At 38.8% G+C, this 19,866-nt stretch overlaps 1 protein-coding gene across 3 annotated transcripts; it reads left to right on the top strand.

The window, feature by feature from the left end:
- Positions 1-639: 639 nt before the first annotated feature.
- On the top strand, positions 640-19,484 carry sgcb (sarcoglycan, beta (dystrophin-associated glycoprotein)). 3 transcript variants are annotated; one of them, XM_072569183.1, is made up of 6 exons: positions 640-725; positions 1,737-1,943; positions 5,417-5,602; positions 10,104-10,295; positions 14,544-14,675; positions 15,535-19,484. In XM_072569183.1, exons 1-6 carry the CDS (start codon positions 711-713, stop codon positions 15,736-15,738), a joined length of 936 nt encoding a protein of 311 aa, XP_072425284.1. In that variant the 5' UTR covers positions 640-710; the 3' UTR covers positions 15,739-19,484. The 3 variants fall into 3 exon arrangements, with proteins under 3 accessions (XP_072425284.1, XP_072425301.1, XP_072425293.1); XM_072569192.1 differs by lacking the exon at positions 640-725 and adding an exon at positions 859-1,070; XM_072569200.1 differs by lacking the exon at positions 5,417-5,602.
- The last annotated feature ends 382 nt before the right edge of the window (positions 19,485-19,866 follow it).

The raw sequence follows: 19,866 nt of genomic DNA, 5'->3' as shown, positions 1-19,866 counted from the left end.
AGTGTTGTTGGGGCTGCCATCATCTAGGCAAGTGGAGAGTATTTCATCACATTCATGACTTGTATTTTGAGGATGCCAGAAGTTTACATGGCAGATGCTTTACTTTTATAGCCCGCAGCTAGGGTTTTGATATCATCAGTAGATGTTATATCAAACAGCTTTGACCACTTAGGTAACTGCTATTACAAAATTGTAAAATGGTAAAAAGGCAATTGGTTTCAGTACAGTGGCAGTCATGTGATTGTTTCCTTGGGGAGGGCAAAAGTTACCATTAAGACAAAGGCACGTAGTACATATAATCAAAGGTTTATGGCCTATTCCAGAGAGTACGTTTGAAAGCAATAATGCATCTTCTCACAGAATAGTTATATAGGCAGTCCCTTGGTCCCCCCTCTCCTCCTTCCCCCCCCCCCCCTCCCCTCTCCTCCTTCCCCCCCCCCCCTCCCCTCTCCTCCTTCCCCCCCCCCCCTCCCCTCTCCTCCTTCCCCCCCCCCCTCCCCTCTCCTCCTTCCCCCCCCCTCCCCTCTCCTCCTTCCCCCCCCCCTCCCCTCTCCTCCCCTCTCCTCTCCTCCTCACCCCTCACCCCTCCCCCTCCTCTCCTTCCCCTTCCCCCTCCCACCCTAATCCTGATGGTTGAGTCCGGACCCCCCCTCCGCCCCTGCTCTGATCGTTGAATCCAGGAGGGGGCGGGGTCACAGTGTGGAGACAAGATGGCGGCGGAGCAGGTGGGACAGGGACTAGACAGAGACAGTGTCGGGGAGGGGGAGGGGGAGGGGGAGGGGGAGGGGGAGGGCCGTGGTCTGTCCGCTGGAAATAAACATTATCGGAAAGAAACTGGGAAATGAGAAGAGCCCGTTAGTGTTTGTCGTTAGGGAGCACTGATTAAAAAGTGGCACGATGAAAATCGGCTAGCGTAAATAAATGTATTTTTATAAGATCCTGAAAGTAATCACATTTTGGGGAGGAGTGGGTCGTGTTTAGTAACAATCTTCCCATTAACCTTAGTCACAAATCAGCAACTAACGGAATACTGTATCCAGTGGTGCAGTTACAACATATTGGCGTTGAACGTAAGGATGAAGAGTTTACGAAGAGATCTCATGGCGACTCAGTTCAGAATATTAGAGAGGTTAGAAAATTGGGCTTTCATTCAGCCCAATGCAGTAAAAGCAGAAACAAAAGCAATCCAACAAAGAATTACCAGGACAAGTAGGGATTAGAGATTCAAAGATGAAGTACTGATTGGGCTTGTTTTCATTAGAGGAGGGAGGTTTAGGGATTAACGTGGGGTATTTAAAGTCATGAAGTAATGGGATAGTGTCTTTTATTCACTGGGTCTCGCTGGCTAGGTCAGCATTTAATGCCTATCCCTACTTGTCTTTGAAAAGTTGGCAGTAAGCTGCCTTCTTAAACCACAGCACTCTGGGTGCTGTTAATAGACCGACAATAAAATTTGGGAAGGAATTTCAAGGTTTTGACTTCATGACAATAATAGTTTATGGTTATTTATCTGTCTTAAAATGTAAAACTTTGGAATGTGTACTTTCAAAGACCAGTATGTCTCTATAACTTCTACGTTAAACATCTTTTCATTGCAAAATATTTTTTCATTACTGTATTTAGTAAATATCTAAATTGGTTCATAGTAAGACCTGAGTGACATATTTAAAAAGGGAACAGCTGCAGAGCAATTGCACATTATTTGCTCTACTAATTTCCAACTTTTCTTTTGACAGAGTTCAAATGGTCCAGTCCGACGTTCCATGCACGAGAAAGCAGTTGATCGTAGAAATATAAACAAGGAGCACAACAGCAACTTCAAGGCCGGATATGTTCCTATTGATGAAGAGAGACTGCATAGGACAGGATTGAGAGGTCGTAAAGGCAACCTGGCCATTTGTGTAATTGTCCTTATGTTTATCCTCGCAGTGATTAATTTAATTGTGAGTACCATCTTTTGTCAGTATGCTAACAAAACCGAATAATTTTGGGAATTTGATGTACTTTTAATAGTAGTATTTATTTTGCTAGATTAGTAGTCCATTCTGGGCTATTAAGCAGAGACAGGAGGTTTAAATCTCACCATAGGAGCTGGTGAATTTAAAGAATATCAATAAATAAATCTGGAATTAAAAGCTATATGAGCAATGGTGTTCAGGAAACCAATAAATCATCATGATAGTCTGTCTAGTTCATTAATGTCCTTTTGAGGAATAAAAGCTGCCATTCCTTCTCTGTTTTGACTATGTGATTCCAGATTCTGAGAATCATATGAAAAATCCAGTTGCAGAATCTTAAAAGTCATATTCAGGTGAATCAATGTACCCAATGGCTAAAGTTACAAGGAAGCCTTGCATAACTACACAAATTGTTTTTTTTATATAAGCATAGTATCTATTCTGGTTACATTCTACTCCAAAACATTGATTTCATATATATTTATGCGACTGGTTCATATACGTTATTAGTGGATTAGCCATGGGAAACAGTTTACAGGTATAGGTGAGTGTCTAGGTTGGTGGGTTTTCAGGGCCAATTTGGACTCAATGGGCCAAATGGCCTGTTTCCACACTGTAGGGATTTCTATGATACTTATGAACAATGCCTCCCGTTCCTTTGTCAAGATTGTTATTTAGCTTCCTCCTGGGCAACACCTTGTCAGAAGCCTTCTGGAAATCCAAACTGATCACGTCCATTGACTCTTCTTTGTCTACTTTGTTTCTTAGCTCTTCAAACAATTCTAACAGATTTGTCAGGCATGTCATCCCCTTGACGAAGCTGTGCTGACACAGCCTGTTTTACTATGCACTTCTAACTACTCCGCAATCTCATCCTTAATGGTTTCTAAAATCTTACCAACGACTGAGGTCAGGCTAATCGGCTTCTGCCTCAATCCTTTCTAAAACAAGGGTGTAACATTAGTCATTTCCAGTCCTCTAGGATCTGCCCAGACTCCAGTGATGCCTGAAAGATCACCAATACCCTCATCATCTCCTTCGCTATCTTTTTCAGAACTCTGGGGTGTAGTCCATCAGGTCCAGATCATTTATCCACCTTCAGACCTTTCACAATCCCCAGAACTTCTCCTTATTGATGGCCACTGCACTGTTTTCTGCCCCCTGACTCTGTTGAAGTTTTGGTAAGTTGCTGGTGTCTTCCACCATGAAAACTGATGCAAAGTACCTATTTGGTTCCTTCACCATTTCTTTTGTTGTCCTTTACTACTTCTCCAGCCTGGCTTTGCAGCAGTCCAATATCCACTTTTGTCTTTCTCTTACCTTTTATATATCTAACGGAACTCGATTCTTGAGTCTTTCTGTGGAACATGGCAGTTTTGACATTAATAACTGAGAGGACCCTATTATTCAAAATAGCAACAAAACCTGTCCATCAAGCTGCTCTGAGTTGTAACATCTTCATGATGAATCAGGCCAAAGGCAGTCTGGTAGTTGAGAAGGAAAGAAAAGGAAGCAATCCTTGCACTCTAGAACCCACTATCTCATGAGACATCCTGCCTCACGTGCATAAAAGTCTGCAGGTCTTGAAAACCATAGCAGAAATTCATGGTCCTGTGTAGACATTGTTCTTAAATCAAGGACAGTTGATGATGACTGCCTCACATTTTTCGCCTCACATTTTTCACCTCACATTTTTCCGCATTAAACTCCATTTGCTACCTCTCAGTCCAGATTTGCAGCTTATCTATGTCCCTCTGTAATCTGCAACATCCTTCAGCACTATCAACAACTCCACCTTAGTGTCATCCGCAAATTTACTAACCCATCCTTCTCCTGCCTCATCCAGGTCATTTATTAAAATGTCAAACAGTAGTGGCACTAAAACAGATCCTTGCGGTACACTACTAGCAACTGACCTCGAGGATGAATATTTCCCATCAACCATTCCCCCCCCCCACCCAACCCCACTTCTTTCAACTAGCCAATTTCAGATCTAAACTGCTAAATCACCCTCAGTCCCAAACGTCGTATTTTGTGCAGCAGCCTCCTGTGGGGAACCTTATTGAACGCCTTACTGAAATTCATATACACCACATCAACCGCTTTATCCTCATCCACCTGTTTGGTCATCTTCTCAAAGAACTTAATAAGGTTTGAGAGGCACGACCTACCCTTCACAAAACCGTGTTGGCTATCCCGAACCAAATTATTCCTCTCTAGATGATTCTAGAGAATCCCTAACCAAACTATCCCTAACCAAACTATTCCTCTCTATCCTATCTCTTATAACCTATTCCAACACTACCCACAACTGAAGTAAGGCTTACTGGCCTATAATTATCAGGGCTGTCTCTACTCCCCTTCTTGAACAAGGGGACAACATTTGCTATCCTCCAGTCTTCTGGCACAATTCTTGTAGACAATAATGACATAAAGATTAAAGCCAACGGCTCTGCAATCTCCTCCCTGGCTTCTTAAAGAATCCTAGGATAAATCCCATCCGGCCCAGGGGACTTATCTATTTTCACACTTTTCAGAATTGCTAACACATCCTTCTTGTGAACTGCAGTCCTGTCTAGTCTAGTAGTCTCAGCATTCTCCTCGACAACATTGTTTTTCCAGTGTGAGTACTAACGAAAAAAAATCATTTAGCGCTTCCCCTATCTCCTCTGACTCCACGTGCAACTTCCCACTACTGTCCTTGATTGGCCATAATCTTTCTCTAGTCATTCTTTTATTCCTGATATACCTCTAGAAAGCTTTAGGGTTTTCATTGATCGTATCTGCCAATGACTTCTCATGTCCCCTCCTGGCTCTTCTTAACTCTCTCTTTAGGTCTTTCCTGGCTAACGTAATTGTCAAGCGCCCCAACTGAGCCATCACATCTCACCCTAACATAAGCCTTCTTCCTTTTGTCAAGAGATTCAACTTCTTTAGTAAACCACGGCTCCCTCATTCGACCACTTCCTCCTTGCCTGACATAGCGGAAAGAAGAGTATATTAATATATAGAAAACCTTTAATTAACTGGCACCAATGGGGACCAGGAGTGCACTGGTTGATCAAATATTCTTCATAATCAAGAGGTAACATAACTGCAGTAAACCCAAGTAAAGCTTCAAGATGTGAACATCCTGAGAAAAACTCTTTGTGAAAACATCGACACACCTCCTAAAACCATTAAAAACACAGTAACAGAAACTTAATGCAGGGTATACACATCATTATTACACTTTGTTTGCTGTATAAACACTCTGACATTGTAGTGTTTGAGGTAGATGATTTTTGCTGGTTTATTGAGAATGCCGGTTAAAACAAAGTTTGCAGGAGTAGGTTAATTAGCTCAAGTCAGTTGTGCTTTTAATTTTGATTTATCAGCTGACTTTCTGGTTATGCGACATGTCACAATGGACATTCTTCAAATTTTACCATTATGTAAGATGACTGTTACTATTTCAGATTACACTTGTTATCTGGGCAGTAATTCGCATTGGTCCCAATGGATGTGATAGTATGGAGTTTCATGAGGAAGGGTTGCTACGGTTCAAACAGGAATCTGACATGGGCGTGGTATATCCCATGCACAAGAGTACTGTAGGAGGCAGAAGAGATGAAGACTTGTTAATCACTGGCAATAATCAACCAGTAAGTGCAGCCCCTTTATTAATTTAAGTTTTGCAAGCACTGTAAAGCATGCACAATGAGTTGATTGTAGAAAAAATGTTAAGGTTTTCAAAGCTGAACATATAGAGAGTTGACATAACGAGTTGATCTGTGTCATAGCACTAACAAATATAACCTAGTGGATAAACTATTAAATATCCCGTCAAAGTAGCTGAATTTCCATGTGGTGCTAGAAATGTAAAAGTCTTCATCTGCAGTTCTCCAAATATCTACCCTTGACCTCCCTATTTCTTATCTGCATGCAGCTCCTCAATGATAGAGTCATAGAGATGTACAGCATGGAAATAGACCCTTCGGTCCAACTTGTCCATGCCATCCAGATATCCCAACCCAATCTAGTCCCACCTGCCAGCCCCTGGCCCATATCCCTCCAAACCCTTCCTATTCATATACCCATCCAAATGTCTCTTAAATGTTGCAATTGTACCAGCCTCCATCTCTTCCTCTGGCAGCTCATTCCATACCCATACCACCCTCTGTGTGAAAAAGTTGCCCCTTAGGTCTCTTTTATATCTTTCCCCTCTCACCCTAAACCTATGCCCTCTATCTAGTTCTGGACTCCCCCACCCTAGGGAAAAGACTTTGCCTATTTACCCTATCCATGCCCCTCCTAATTTTGTAAACCTCTGTAAGGTCACCCCTCAGCCTCCGACGCTCCAGGGAAAACAACCCTAGCCTGTTCAGCCTCTCCCTATAACTCAAATCCTCCAATCTTGGCAACATCCTTGTAAATCTTTTCTGAACCCTAACATCAGAAACAAAGCAAGATTTCACTTGAAAATTAATGACCTCCATTGCATTTAATTTGTCATATTGCTTGTCTGACAATTAATATTGGTAACAAAATTTCTTCCAGTTAAATATTTGGAAGCTATTCTCTTCACCACCCCTAATTTTGTTTCTAAGCCAAATATTCCATCCCCCTCTCTGGCTGTGATTTGAGGCTGTGCCAGATTGTTTACATAATAGAACCCTAATCCAGCATTGAACATCTGATTTATTCTCTTTCCCCTCCCCTTTCCCTAAACCCTTGCCATCTACCAAGTAACCTTTCCTAATACCAAGATCGCCTCCTTCCATCTCTGTTGTTACCCTTCTCCACCCCTGCAACAATCTGTTCTATTAAATGTCATATTCATATTTTTGTCCTTCTAGATTTGATGGTTGAATTGATAAACTAGAGTTCTCCTGGTTGATTTCTATCTTTCATCCTCCTTTCAAAAAAAAGCTCATCCAACACTCTGCTACAATTATCCAAAATCACACCAGGTCACACTTACCCATCACCTCTAACTTTCCTGTCCCACATTTGTTCCCAATCCAGCAATAGCTCAAATCTAAAATTCTGATCATTCAAATCTCTGTACGGCACTGCTTCCAGACTATTTTCCAATGTAACCCCATTTTAATGCTTGAAATTTGATGTGCTCACAGATGCCAACAAAAATAAAACAGCAATAAACCAGTCAAGTAACATTCTAGAGTTACTAACATTAGAAGCATATTAATTTTAATGTATGCATTTTGTAGATTGGCAATGCGTGATATGAATATGAAAATATGTTTTTAAAGTACTGTAGGTTTCAGACAAGCAAGCAGTGTATTCCCCCCCAACCCCTCCTGCACCGTGCCCCAGAGTGTGTATAATCATGTGTGTGCCTGTGGTAAATAATGGTGAAGCACGGCAACTCTGAAAGCCTGATTAGGTTTCAGCTGATTTCATCAATCCCTTCTGTACCTATTAGCACTTACCCCTATTATGAATTGCATGTTTTTCTACAAATTTTGGTTAAAATTTGCAATTCTCAAAGTTTATTCTTTCATTCTCCACCAGAGTAACTGATACTAGGAGGAAAACTGGAAGTTTTGCTGTCCTCTTTCAAAATAGACCAATTATTAATTAGGAAGGTGACTCCTCCAACCCCACATGGAACTCAGGACAGACAACAACCTCTTCAATTTGCAAGGGATGTTGAGGCTTACATAAAGGTCAATAAACAGTTACTGAGGAGACTCAACCACAAGTAACTATTCTCACAGCACGTACACTGGAGGATGTTTGGCCACTTGTTGATTGCTTAGCCCTTGCCTTAGAACACTACCTAACAGTGTCCGCAGTAGACACATATCTTGTATCAACCAGTCCCATTATCATGTACTCGCAGATTCCATAGTCACTATTATACAACACATCCCTCTGTTCACTGTAACGTAGCTATCTTGAGTATGACCTTCAATAACACTGCGTGGAAAACAAAATCAGCGATCACCTGGCAAAAGCCAGTCCCTCTTGCCAAAGTCTGTCTCAGAAGAAAGATTGAAGTCTACCCACCAGGCAGCATTTCTTACATCACTTGTTTATGGGTGTGAGGCTTGGACAACCGATGGGCAACATTGTAACATAATTAGAAGTATTCTGTCCTTGCTGTCCGAGTTCTTTGTAAGGTCACGTGTCAGGACAGAATTCCTAACACCAAAGGTTCTTGCATCATACTGCATACCTCGCATTGAAAAATTGCCGATTCAATGTTTTGAGACCATTAACACTATGTGCTCTCTTCCCACAGATGCGAGCAGACCTGCTGAGTTTCACCAGCAATATCTGATTTTGTCTCAGATCTTCAACATCCACAGTTCTTTATTTGTTTATCTGATTTAGATAAAGCTCAGGTTTGATTGTTTGGTCATACATGTTTGCAAACAAGATTCACAAATACTAAAGCCGTACTTAACAGCAAGCTGAGCATTGTAACCCCAAATATGGAGACAAAGACAATCTGAAAGTCAAGTTCAGAGCTTGTAGGGAAAAAATAACTACCTTTTAGCAGGTCAAATGGAGATGTTTCTTCTATCAATCGATTTTCTCTTTTGAGAAGAAAAGTATATCTTCAGGACAAGTGAATGTGGTGCACAGTTAATACCAACATCCAGGCTTTTGTATGCAGTATTTTCAATCAGGAATATAAATAGGGATTATTTAATGTCATGACCTGCAATTAGGCTGTTCTGATATTTGCCACCACTAAGTGACACTGGGCTAGGAGTGGTTGAGAGAGCTCACTGTTACCAAGCCTCCTATGCTCGGGCTTTTTCAATTTTCAGTAGTAATTAACAAGGTGGTTTATTGCATGACAGCAGTAAATACAGTTTACATTACTAGTCAGGCATTAGTACTAAGGACTGTCAGCTGTACAGAATGCATCTATTCCCTTTGCATACTCGTGCAGAACTCAGTTGCCTCTGCCCAAAGTCTCTGTGGCATTATCAAATTTGGTAGAGCTAATGGAATTTCAATGTTAATTCTTTCAGAACCAATTCCTTATACAGCATCTGTAAAGGGTCTTTTTCCTTATTTGCATGTTCATTCATAGATTCTTTTCTCGATTCAATTTACCCATCAATTCTCTGCATACATTGTCTCAGCCCACATACGTCAGAATTGAATCTCCATTAGTTTTCAGTTAAGTTTTTCAAATCAATTGTTAATTCACCTTCCAATTCTTTAATGCACATGGAACAAGCAACAGAAACTCCGAACCTTTTAAACTGGTCTTAAGAAGAAAAATCCTGGGCACCAGACCATCTGTTAGTGTCAGTGGTGGAGGATGAAATGGGGAGGAGAAAATCAATGATTCACCTGTCACACTTTTTGCTTATACTGTTGATAATGGTTGGATCTCTAACCAACCTACTGTGAGACTGAGGGGGGAGCAGGGCAAGGGCAGAGCCAAATGTTGCTTGGCCCTGAAGCACTAAGCAAAGCCATGGAAGGGAGTAATATTGGAAATGTGGCATTTGTCCCTTGAATTTCTACAACTAATACACCACAGAATGAGTGAACATATTAGTCCAATCTAATTTAACAGTACCAAATTTTTAACTGGAGTCGATATTAAAAAAAACCTCCATTATTAAAATCTGTGCTGCAAAGATGTTAGATGCAAGTACCTTTAAACTCAAAACTATAATTTAAAAAAAAGTCATTTGTAATTTGTGTAATGCTGTATAATTTAAAATCAGATATGTCATAATGCAGAACACTTATTAGTATTTTTATATTGCAGCATATTCTAGAAGTTGGACAACTTTAATTTCCCTTTTAAGCTTTTCCCACCATACCGTTCCTCCTCTTTTGAAGGAGAAAGTACAAGTTAATTCGCCTACCTTTATCTTTTTCTATCGTTTTTGAGAACATCATGAAGTGCGTGAAAGTAGTTTTCATTCCTGCCCTGTGGGGAAATGCCTGCCTTACATATACTGCCCCTCCATGCCAAAGCAAGTGCTGTGGGTGCAACCCTGAGACTCACCTCCTGTGATAACCAGCCAAACTGTTAGTTATGTTATTTATTCACAACCTTACAATATGGCAAAGACAAATGAACTTAAATGAGTTCCTGTGCAGTTCTTTTTTGTGGTCTGAATTAATTTATAATCACAACTTTTGATCCTATGTCCTTTCTAGGTGGTGTTTCAGCAGGGAACAACCAAGCTCCGTGTAGACAAAGATAAAACCTCCATCACTAGTGATATTGGAATGTCGTTTGTTGATCCCCGGACCCAGAAGACTGTGTTTAGCACTGACTATGATACCCATGAGTTCCATTTACCCAAAGGTGTGAAGACACTGAACGTACAAAAGGCATCCACAGAGAGGGTTAGTATTCAACATGTTTGATTTCTTTGACGTTCAATACTTCACACATATCCTTTCCTTATAACTTTACTTGGTATATTTTTGGATGTTCTGAAACATCTCCTTAAAATGTCTGCTATAGTAGTTCTACCAACCTATGTTTCCCAGATTACTTTTACCAGTTGTTTTCATTCTCTTATAAATGCCCTTGTTTCAGTTTAAAAATCTAGTCTTAAATCCACTCATCTCCCTCAAACTGTGAAATTCAGTCATATCGCGATCAGTTTTGTCTGGATTTATTTTGTAATTTCTAGCCCTGTCTACTGTTACACTTTTAGGTTTCACCACTCAGTCTTTTTCTATCATCATTTCCCTTATTACTAACTTGCTCTCCTGTCTTCTCTATCTAGTTTTGTAGGATTCTTCCAAACCTTATGCCTGTCCACCACCCCAGTAATTCAACTTGCCAGAAGCCTGGTCTGAGCAGATCCAGGTGATGGCCATCCTAACGGTACAGATCCCACTTTCCCAGTACTGGTATCCGTGCCCCAGACAATTGAAACCAGCACCAGTCCATGCATTCATTTCTAACGTTTGATAACCTTTGCCAAATTGCTCGTGGAGAAAGTGAGGACTGCAGATGCTGGAGTCAGAGTCAAAATGTGGTTCTGGAAAAGCACAGCAGGTCAGGCAGCATCCAAAGAACAGGACAGTCGATGTTTTGGGCATAAGCCCTTCATCAGGAATGATATGCCCAAAATGTCAACCCTCCTGTTTCTCGTATGCAAATTGCGCGTGATTAAAGTAATAATGCAGAGATTATCCTTGAGGTTCTGTTTAGCCCCAATCTGCTCATATTCCCTAAGCGAGATCTTATTTCTAGTTCTATCGATGTTGGTATCTGCCATGAACCACAATATGATCCTCTGCTGCAAGTTCCTTTCCAGTTGAAAGGAGATATCCCAAACACTGAAACCAAGCAGCCAACACAATCATCTGGGCTCTCCCTCTCTCTCAGTTTTCAGAAAACTGTATCTAATTCCCAGTGCTGGCCCCTCCTACCACTACATTCCTGTCAACTCCTCCTATATATAATGATGCGATGGTCATTTCGTTCATCTACCCACCCAGCAGTGCTTGTTTTCATCTATACAATAACCTCCAATCTGTTGGGCAACTTCAAAGGCTGAGGCTCCTGCAATTTCAACATTTTGATGCCCTTTACCTACTTCACTTAGTTACACCCTGAAGAACCTGAACTTGAGGGAATTTATATTTGCCAGGAATTAGTGTTGGAGAGACTGTTAGGTCTGAAGGTTGATAAGTTCCTGGAGCCTGATGGTCTACATCCCAGGGTACTGAAGGAGGTGGCTCGAGAAATTGTGGATGCGTTGGTGATTATTTTCCAGAGTTCTATAGATTCAGGATCAGTTCCTGCGGATTGGAGGGTGGCTAATGTTGTACCACCTTTTTAAGAAAGGTGGGAGAGAGAAAGCAGGAAATCATAGACCAGTTAGTCTGACCTCAGTGGTGGGAAAGATGCTGGAGTCTATTATAAAGGATGAAATTACGACACATCTGGGTAGTAGTAACAGGATAGGACAGAGTCAGCATGGATTTATGAAGGGGAAATCATGCTTGACTAATCTTCTGGAATTTTTTGAGGATGTAACTCTGAAGATGGACGAGGGAGATCCAGTAGATGTAGTGTACCTGGACTTTCAGAAAGCTGTTGATAAAGTCCCACGTAGGAGGTTAGTGAGCAAAATTTGGGTGCATGATATTGAGGACAAAGTACTAACTTGGATTGAAAGTTGGCTGGCTGACAGGAAACAAAGAGTAGTGATAAATGGCTCCATTTCGGAATGGCAGGCAGTGACCAGTGGGGTACCGCAGGGATCAGTGCTAGGACCGCAGCTTTTTACAATATATATTAATGATATAGAAGATGGTATTAGTAATAACATTAGCAAATTTGCTGATGATACTAAGCTTGGTGGCAGGGTGAAATGTGAGGAGGATGTTAGGAGATTACAGGATGCCCTGGACAGGTTAGGTGAGTGGTCAGATGCGTGGCAGATGCAGTTTAATGTGGATAAATGTATGGTTATCCATTTTGGTGGCAAGAACAGGAAGGCAGATTACTACTTAAATGGAATCAATTTAGGTAAAGGGGCAGTACAAAGAGATCTGGGTATTCTTGTACACCAGTCAATGAAGGTAAGCATGCAGGTACAGCAGGTAGTGAAGAAGGCTAATAGTATGCTGGCCTTCATAACAAGAGAGATTGAGTATAGAAGCAAAGAGGTTCTTCTGCAGCTGTACAGGGCCCTGGTGAGACCACACCTGGAGTATTGTGTGCAGTTCTGGTCTCCAAATTTGAGGAGACATTCTGGCTATTGAGGGAGTGCAGCGTAGGTTCACGAGGTCAATTCCTGGAATGGCGGGACTACCTTATGCTGAAAGACTGGAGCGACTGGGCTTGTATACCCTTGAGTTTAGAAGACTGAGAGGGGAACATATAAGATTATTAAAGGATTGGACACTCTGGAGGCAGGAAACATGTTTCCTCTGATGAGTGAGTGCCGAACCAGAGGACACAGCTTAAAAATACAGGGTAGACCATTTAGGACAGAGATGAGGAGAAACTTCTTCACTCAGAGAGTGGTGGCTGTGTGGAATGCTCTGCCTCAGAGGGCAGTGGAGGCCCAGTCTCTGGATTCATTTAAGAAAGAGTTGGATAGAGCTCTCAAGGATAGTGGAATCAAGGGTTATGGAGATAAGGCAGGAACAGGATACTGATTAAGGATGATCAGCCATGATCATATTGAATGTTGGTGCAGGCTTGAAGGGCAGAATGGCCTACTCTTGCACCTATTGTCTATTGTTTTCCTCGTTTTAGAGAGCTTCCAGTATCTCATTGGCTGGCATCTGTCTTTGGTGAGATTTTGCCCCTGACAGATGGAATTGCTAGCTCCAGTCTCTTAATGACCACAGCCTATAAATGGTTGCAGGGCAGCCAGTATACACCTCAGTACCTTATACAGTTCAACTCATAGTTTCCATTTCAGGCATTAGCCTGGTAAATCTATGGAAATGAGTTCTTTGATTGTAATATACATTCAGTAAGGGCATCCAAAATCTCTTGTTTTTCAATTCAAGGAAATACTACTGAACCCTTTAAAAATGTGTTTATCTACCTGAATTCCCATTATATATTTGAACTCCTAAAGTTTTTCCTTATCATCTAGGTACCTCAGCAAACATAATGAATATATACTCAATTCTTCCTTCCAATATGTATTACCTCATACATACCCATGTAAAATTGCATTAGCCTATCTATCAAATAATCGGTTTTCCTAAACTAACTTGTTATATTCATAATTTCTGATTGCTCCAGAGATTCGACTTCACTGCTATCAGTAAATTTTTAGAGCACGATATTCACAGTCCCAAAGTAGTTCATTAACTCTAGTATTTTGAGATGCTTCGAGGTTGTGAAAATCCGTACTAAAAGGCAGTTATTATTTTCTTTGTATCTGTACATGTGTATTAATTATAAAATCCTGCAAGTGTACACATGAAAAGTCAGCACAATTTTTTACAGTACTTGACACAGCACTGACCCCCTAGAGCTCACCAACCCCAGTCCTTCTCCAATCTTAGTAACACCATTCACTCTTGAAAGAAATTCTGTAAATAATGAAAATATCCTAATTAGAAATTGATGCTTACTATTAAGTACTGATCAATATTTTATTTACTCTTTTAATGACTTTGCCATTATGATTTTTTTTTGGTTTGGAAATCGGTTCAGTTTTCTAGTGTGTTGTAGGTCTATTTCTGTGGCTGTCCTGATACTCCTGTTTCTCTCTCATCCCTACATTTCACTCATGCATGTGTCCATTGCATTGGTATTCTAATAATGTGTATTTTTAGATGGATATGCATGCTATTTATTTTCACGTGACATTTATCATTCACAAGGCATGGTCTGTTCCATGAGTATCATATTTATGGGATTTGCAGAAGAGAGAGAAAGGATTCAGCTGTATTGGTAAGTTTAGTAGTTAGAGTATTGCCTTAAATGCGTTAAACAATTTCCCTACACTTACAACAATAAATGTAACTGATACTGTATGAAATAGATGCTAGAAACTAATACCATGAGAACATTTTGTGGAAATTCCATTTGGTGTTTTGAAAATTTATTTGTGCTGACATATTCAATATCAGTGACTGACATAAATTAGATCATTCTTTCAGGTAACAAGCAATCATAGCACAGATCTTCAGATTCGTGCTGGTGACCGTGTGATTGTGCGTGGGAATGAAGGAGTCTTTATCATGGGCAAAACCATTGAATTTCGCATGAGAGGTGATATGGATCTCAAGGCTGTGAGTGCAGAAGTCTTTGATAGCTTTGTTTAGTGAGGGAGTAGTGGTCATCGCTTCTCATAAATAGATGATGATCTGTTTCTTTGTTCCAGTTAAAAATAATATTTTTGAATTGCCCTGACAAACAAGAAATATTGTAAGAAGAAAAAAAGCGAGAGGAATTAGACTAATATTTTGTATGTTTTCATTGAAAACTCAAAATCTTCCAAAAGTAGTCGGGGACTGGTAAGAGTGTTACCACTAGTTTAAATTTATCCATTAATGTGACTAAAAACCAACAAATGTCCTGGCCATGATACCTATATCCTAGGGCTTTAGAGATCAATAGATAGTGGATCCACTGATGGATCTTCCAGAATTCCCTAAATTTTAAAATGGTCCTACAGTTTGGAAGGAACAAACATAATCCCATTAATCAGGAAAGAAGGGGCAAAAAGAGAAACTATGGCTCAGTTAATACCATAGTGTTGGAAATCAAATAAAAAATTAGTTCTAGAAATAATCAACAGATCATACAGCATTTGTGTGATAAATTTTGAACAAATGAAGAAAAATAAATGTAATAGATGGGCCTTAATGGGAATTCTGTGGGGGCATCTGATCCATTGCTTTGTGAAAATTTTGGAAGTGGACATGTAGAGTTCTGAAATAATGTGGTCTGGGTGATTACCCATAAGAAATGTAAAGCTTAAAATAATTTTTAAGAGCAAAAGTACAGATTTTGAACGTAAACTTAGTGCAGTGGAGGTTTTCAACTTCCAATTCTCTTTTCATTTTTCATTGTACATGATGTGCCTACCTAATCTTTTGTTTCAAAAGATGGTAATAATGATTCATTTTTCTAATTTTTTACCCTTAGGTAAACAGTATTATTCTTAATGGCACAGTGATGATTAATACATCACGGCTTCCAAGTCCATCAACAGGAGAATTCCTAGTAGAGGATGGGTGGGAGCGCTATAAACTCTGTATGTGTGCAGATGGAACACTCTTCAGAGTCCTGGTGAAAAACAGAAATACAGGTTGTCAAACATCCAACAATCCCTGTGGAATCATGCACTGAAGATGAAAGCCTACCATGTACTGAGAAATGAAGGGATTGATGATGGTATACTAACATTCATCTCTCAAAAAAAAATTGAAGCCAGTTTAATACAAAATAGTCACTATTCATTTATTTTAGTTACTGTCCCTTATAACCAAAGTGCCTGATTTATTTTACCCATTACAATAAGATACAAGAGTTGCATAGTTTATCAGCAGTTTGAACAATGGCCTTTTGTTACAAACAAGAAATATTCAGGAAATAATCAAACTGGCAGGAAAAAGTCCATGTAGTACAGTCGATAGAGTTGAGAAAAATAACTGCATAAAATTAATTCTGGTTGAAACCGTTAAAAGTTCCACTCCAACTCAAAACATTCTTATACCATTGTCAGTCAACAAAAATTTAAATACATTAATATTGAGAACGCTTTCAAAATATAAAACTAGCTCCACTTCATCATATATTTAAAGTTTGGCAACTAGCATCATGCATTGACTTTATTATGGATTTTATAACAAAGTAAATAGATTATAATAATTGTGGAATTGGACTAGGATTTACCCTTTTCCAGGACATGTAAGTGAGCAATACCATTGCTTTGAAAGGTTAAAAGTGAACTTGTCTTTAATACGTAATAAACATTGCCAAAAACCTATGCATCAGTATCTCTCGATCAAATGGTAAATCTATGGGAAATCTAATTTTATCATCCTATCTGGAAGGGAGCATATATTATGCATCTAATTTTGCTGGTTTTCAATGTACTTTACAATCACGGTCACAAATCCCAGGGTACAACATTAGGGTTTTCGTTGAGGAGACCGATGATTCTAGTCCTATTCATTTTAACAAAGGAGAATCACAAACTTGCAATTGCACAGCAGAAAATTGTGAACATTTATTTTCACATGACATTACGTTTAATCCTGGAAGCAAAAGAGGAATACAGTGAACAAAATAAAATGACATTTGACACAATAATTCCTTTGAAAATGTGAACAAGATAATTGGGTAAAAATGGTTTTCCAACTACATTCTAATTTCTTTTCAATTACTTTTACGCTTTGTAAACAGTGATATCTCTTTTTAACATGTTTCTGAAGTTTATTTTAAGTGATTGGAAAGCTTAACTAGTTGAAAGCTTGAATGTGGTTGTTATTTTGCATTTTTGGGGCATATTTTAAGTTGAGCTAAACAAATATCTGACCTTTCAAGCACACTGACTTTTGGTTTATTTCTGTATTTCACATCAACTGTAAAATATTTTATTAGCAAAGAAAATGACAAACAGTTTAGATGCCAAATCAATTATATTTTTGATGGCTTTCCAACTTAAAATTCAAAATAAGGCTTGCTTGAGACATTTTGAAAGAGTGACATTTGTGACTAAAACTGGCATTTGGAGAGACTGTTCATTAATAACTAGTTACTTGTAGAGTGTGAATACAAAGGTAATTAAGCTTTACAGCTAAAGTGCATTCACTGCACCATCTAACCGTGATCGTATAATTTTGTTTATAGATGTTAGTTTTCTTGAAAAAATGGAAAATGAAAACTAGCAAAATCAAATTTAAGGATGAGATTTAGTGCTACTGTTACTAAAGGATTCGGGCTTAAGAAGTTGGTCAAAATATTTTGGAATAGTGTCATCCTGGTGTCCATGTTGGGCCTCATCTGTCAATGACTTAATTTATACTGTATTCAAGCTGGGAACTTGAATGCAGTTCCCAACCAATATGAACAAGCAAGAATGGCAAAATGGGAACTATATGCTGATCAAATTTTGTTTATGAAAATAACACATTCATTGTGCAGGTGCATAGTGGATGTCATTTTTTTGGAAAAAGTCATAAAACAGATTAGTGTCCCTATGGCTGAGTCTCAACAAGTGTCCATTTTTAACAAAAAAATTAAAAAGTCACTAAACTCAAGTTTGCATTTTGTTTTAAGCAAATGTATTTTCGGCTTTGAGCTTGATACTTGTTGATTAGACAGCTAATGTAGCAAAGAGTTACGATTTAGGAATCACTCCTGAGTATTGCTAAACAAAAGAGACAGGTTACCAAAGCTTTTCATCTTCCACTCAAGACCAAGACAGTATCAACAGTTTGTATTACTGGGGTAAAAAGGTGCTGATTGGTTGGCACATTACTACAGCTGCTTAATAGTGTAATTATTATGGAGTAGATACTTTGTTTTTGGGTTTAGGAAGATTACAGTCCTTGGGTGCATATTGTTTATTGGATAGTTGAAAATATGCTGTATCATTTGACCCAATCAATCACTGGAATTTGTAGCCTACATATTGAATGTATTGTCAACATGCTGTTTCTGGTATAAATTGTGACCACTTTAAATTTGACATTCTTGCATTTGTCTGGAGTGCAAGATTAAAAATTCAACAGTAAGTCACTTTTATTTAATTCATTCATGGAATGTGGGTGCCTCTGGCTAAACCAGCATTTATTCCTTATCCCTAATTGTCTAGAGTGTAATCGAGTCAGCTGCTTTGCTGTTGGCCTGGAGACACATGTAAGCCAGACCAGGTAAGGGTGGTTGCTAAGGAGTAAATTACTGCTGATGCTGAAATCTGAACTGAAACAAAACAATGCTGGAGATCACAGTGGATCAGGCAGCATACATGGAGAGAAAAGCAAACTAACTCTAAAGGATATTTGGAGGACTTTTTTTCTGATAGTCAACTCATGGTCATCATTAAACTCTCAATTCCAGATTTTTATTGAATTCAAATTCCACCATTTGCCCTGGTGGGATTCAGAGGAGTGTCCCTAGATCATTACCCTGGATTCATAGTCTGGTGATAACACCAGGAGGCTGTCACCATTCCTTTAAACAGTATTTAAGTCATGTGCTACTCTGACTATATTCCAGAGTATCTATTCAGTATTGCATGTGTATTGTTAAATAAATATAGCTTTAATGGTGCTTCTTTACTATTCCCCTCTCATAGACCAGTTTTACACTGAACATGGTCATATTCAGAAACTAGTAGAATAATAATCAGCTGTAACTTGTTATTGATACCAAGTGCTCAAAGTAGCTGATCATTATTATAAAAGTTTATTAAGACTTAATAGATCAAATGTTTGATCATACTGCCAGCAGTTTTTATATTGAATTTTAATCATTTCAAATTGCTTTTCATCTTGCAATATATTCTATGGGTTTTTAGCCCTATATATTTATTTATGTATCTAATTTAAAAGTGACAATGTTGCATGATGCAAGGAATTCAATTTTAAACAGACAATGACAGATGGATTGCAGTTAGTGCTTAAATTTACCACATACCCAACCTTTTCTGCAAATACAGCAATATTTCTTCAGAAGTTTAAAGACAAAGTTTGGACATGACTGCCTCTTCAGCAGTCTTTAGAAATAGTTTTTACTTGACTTTTCCTCCTTTTTCTCTAAGAAAAGATGTTGGGAGCGGAATTGAATGACTAATTAAGCAAAATATGTTTGTTTTATTTGTATTTCTGCACAAACTCAGTTATTCTGACATAAAAGATGTCCACATCACCCTTTTTCAAATGCTTATAAAACAATAATACATTTTTGAAGTTTGCTGATTTTCTAAGCATGCTGAACTACAAGTTTTCAATGTCATTATTGACCACCAAGGTAAATTTGTTTGACTTCTGTTCCTTCTTGGTCTTTACGATTGTAGGAAACCTTTTATGAATGTAGTTAATGCTGTTGTGTGTTTTGTTTAATAAATACTGCTTGGTTGAATAGCAGTTTGAGGTTATTGCCTTTTTTGGCCAGTTATGTAGGATTCTACTTCATTTTGACTTTATGAAGCAGTATTTACTGGTTTAAATTATAGTAATCCATTAACAAACTTTGATTTTTGGCTTATGTTTTGCAAATGTGAATCCCTTAAATGGCAATGATACCCTAGTTACTTGACAAACATTGTCATTTGATTTTGTTTCCCCAAATGGATTCACAGCAAAAGCCACAAAGTTGCATAATATTAGCAATTAAAATGCTAACAAAGTCAGATAATTCATTCTTCCAAAATAGGCTGTATAATAGAAGAATGTATGGTCAGCAATTCTATCAAAAGGTTATCAAAAGGTTATCAAAATTAAAGCTAAAATGAAACAAAAACAATCC

The sequence above is a fragment of the Chiloscyllium punctatum genome, chromosome 1 (genome assembly GCF_047496795.1).
Source record: "Chiloscyllium punctatum isolate Juve2018m chromosome 1, sChiPun1.3, whole genome shotgun sequence".
Taxonomy (NCBI): Eukaryota; Metazoa; Chordata; class Chondrichthyes; order Orectolobiformes; family Hemiscylliidae; genus Chiloscyllium; species Chiloscyllium punctatum.
The sequence above is the reverse complement of the archived record's forward strand: the minus strand, read 5'-3'. Positions and strand labels throughout refer to the sequence as shown.

Coding starts and splice junctions, on each gene's coding strand:
- sgcb (XM_072569183.1), top strand. Junction 5,603..10,103: donor TCACTGGCAATAATCAACCA/GTAAGTGCAGCC, acceptor TGTCCTTTCTAG/GTGGTGTTTCAGCAGGGAAC. Junction 14,676..15,534: donor GTGATATGGATCTCAAGGCT/GTGAGTGCAGAA, acceptor TTTTACCCTTAG/GTAAACAGTATTATTCTTAA.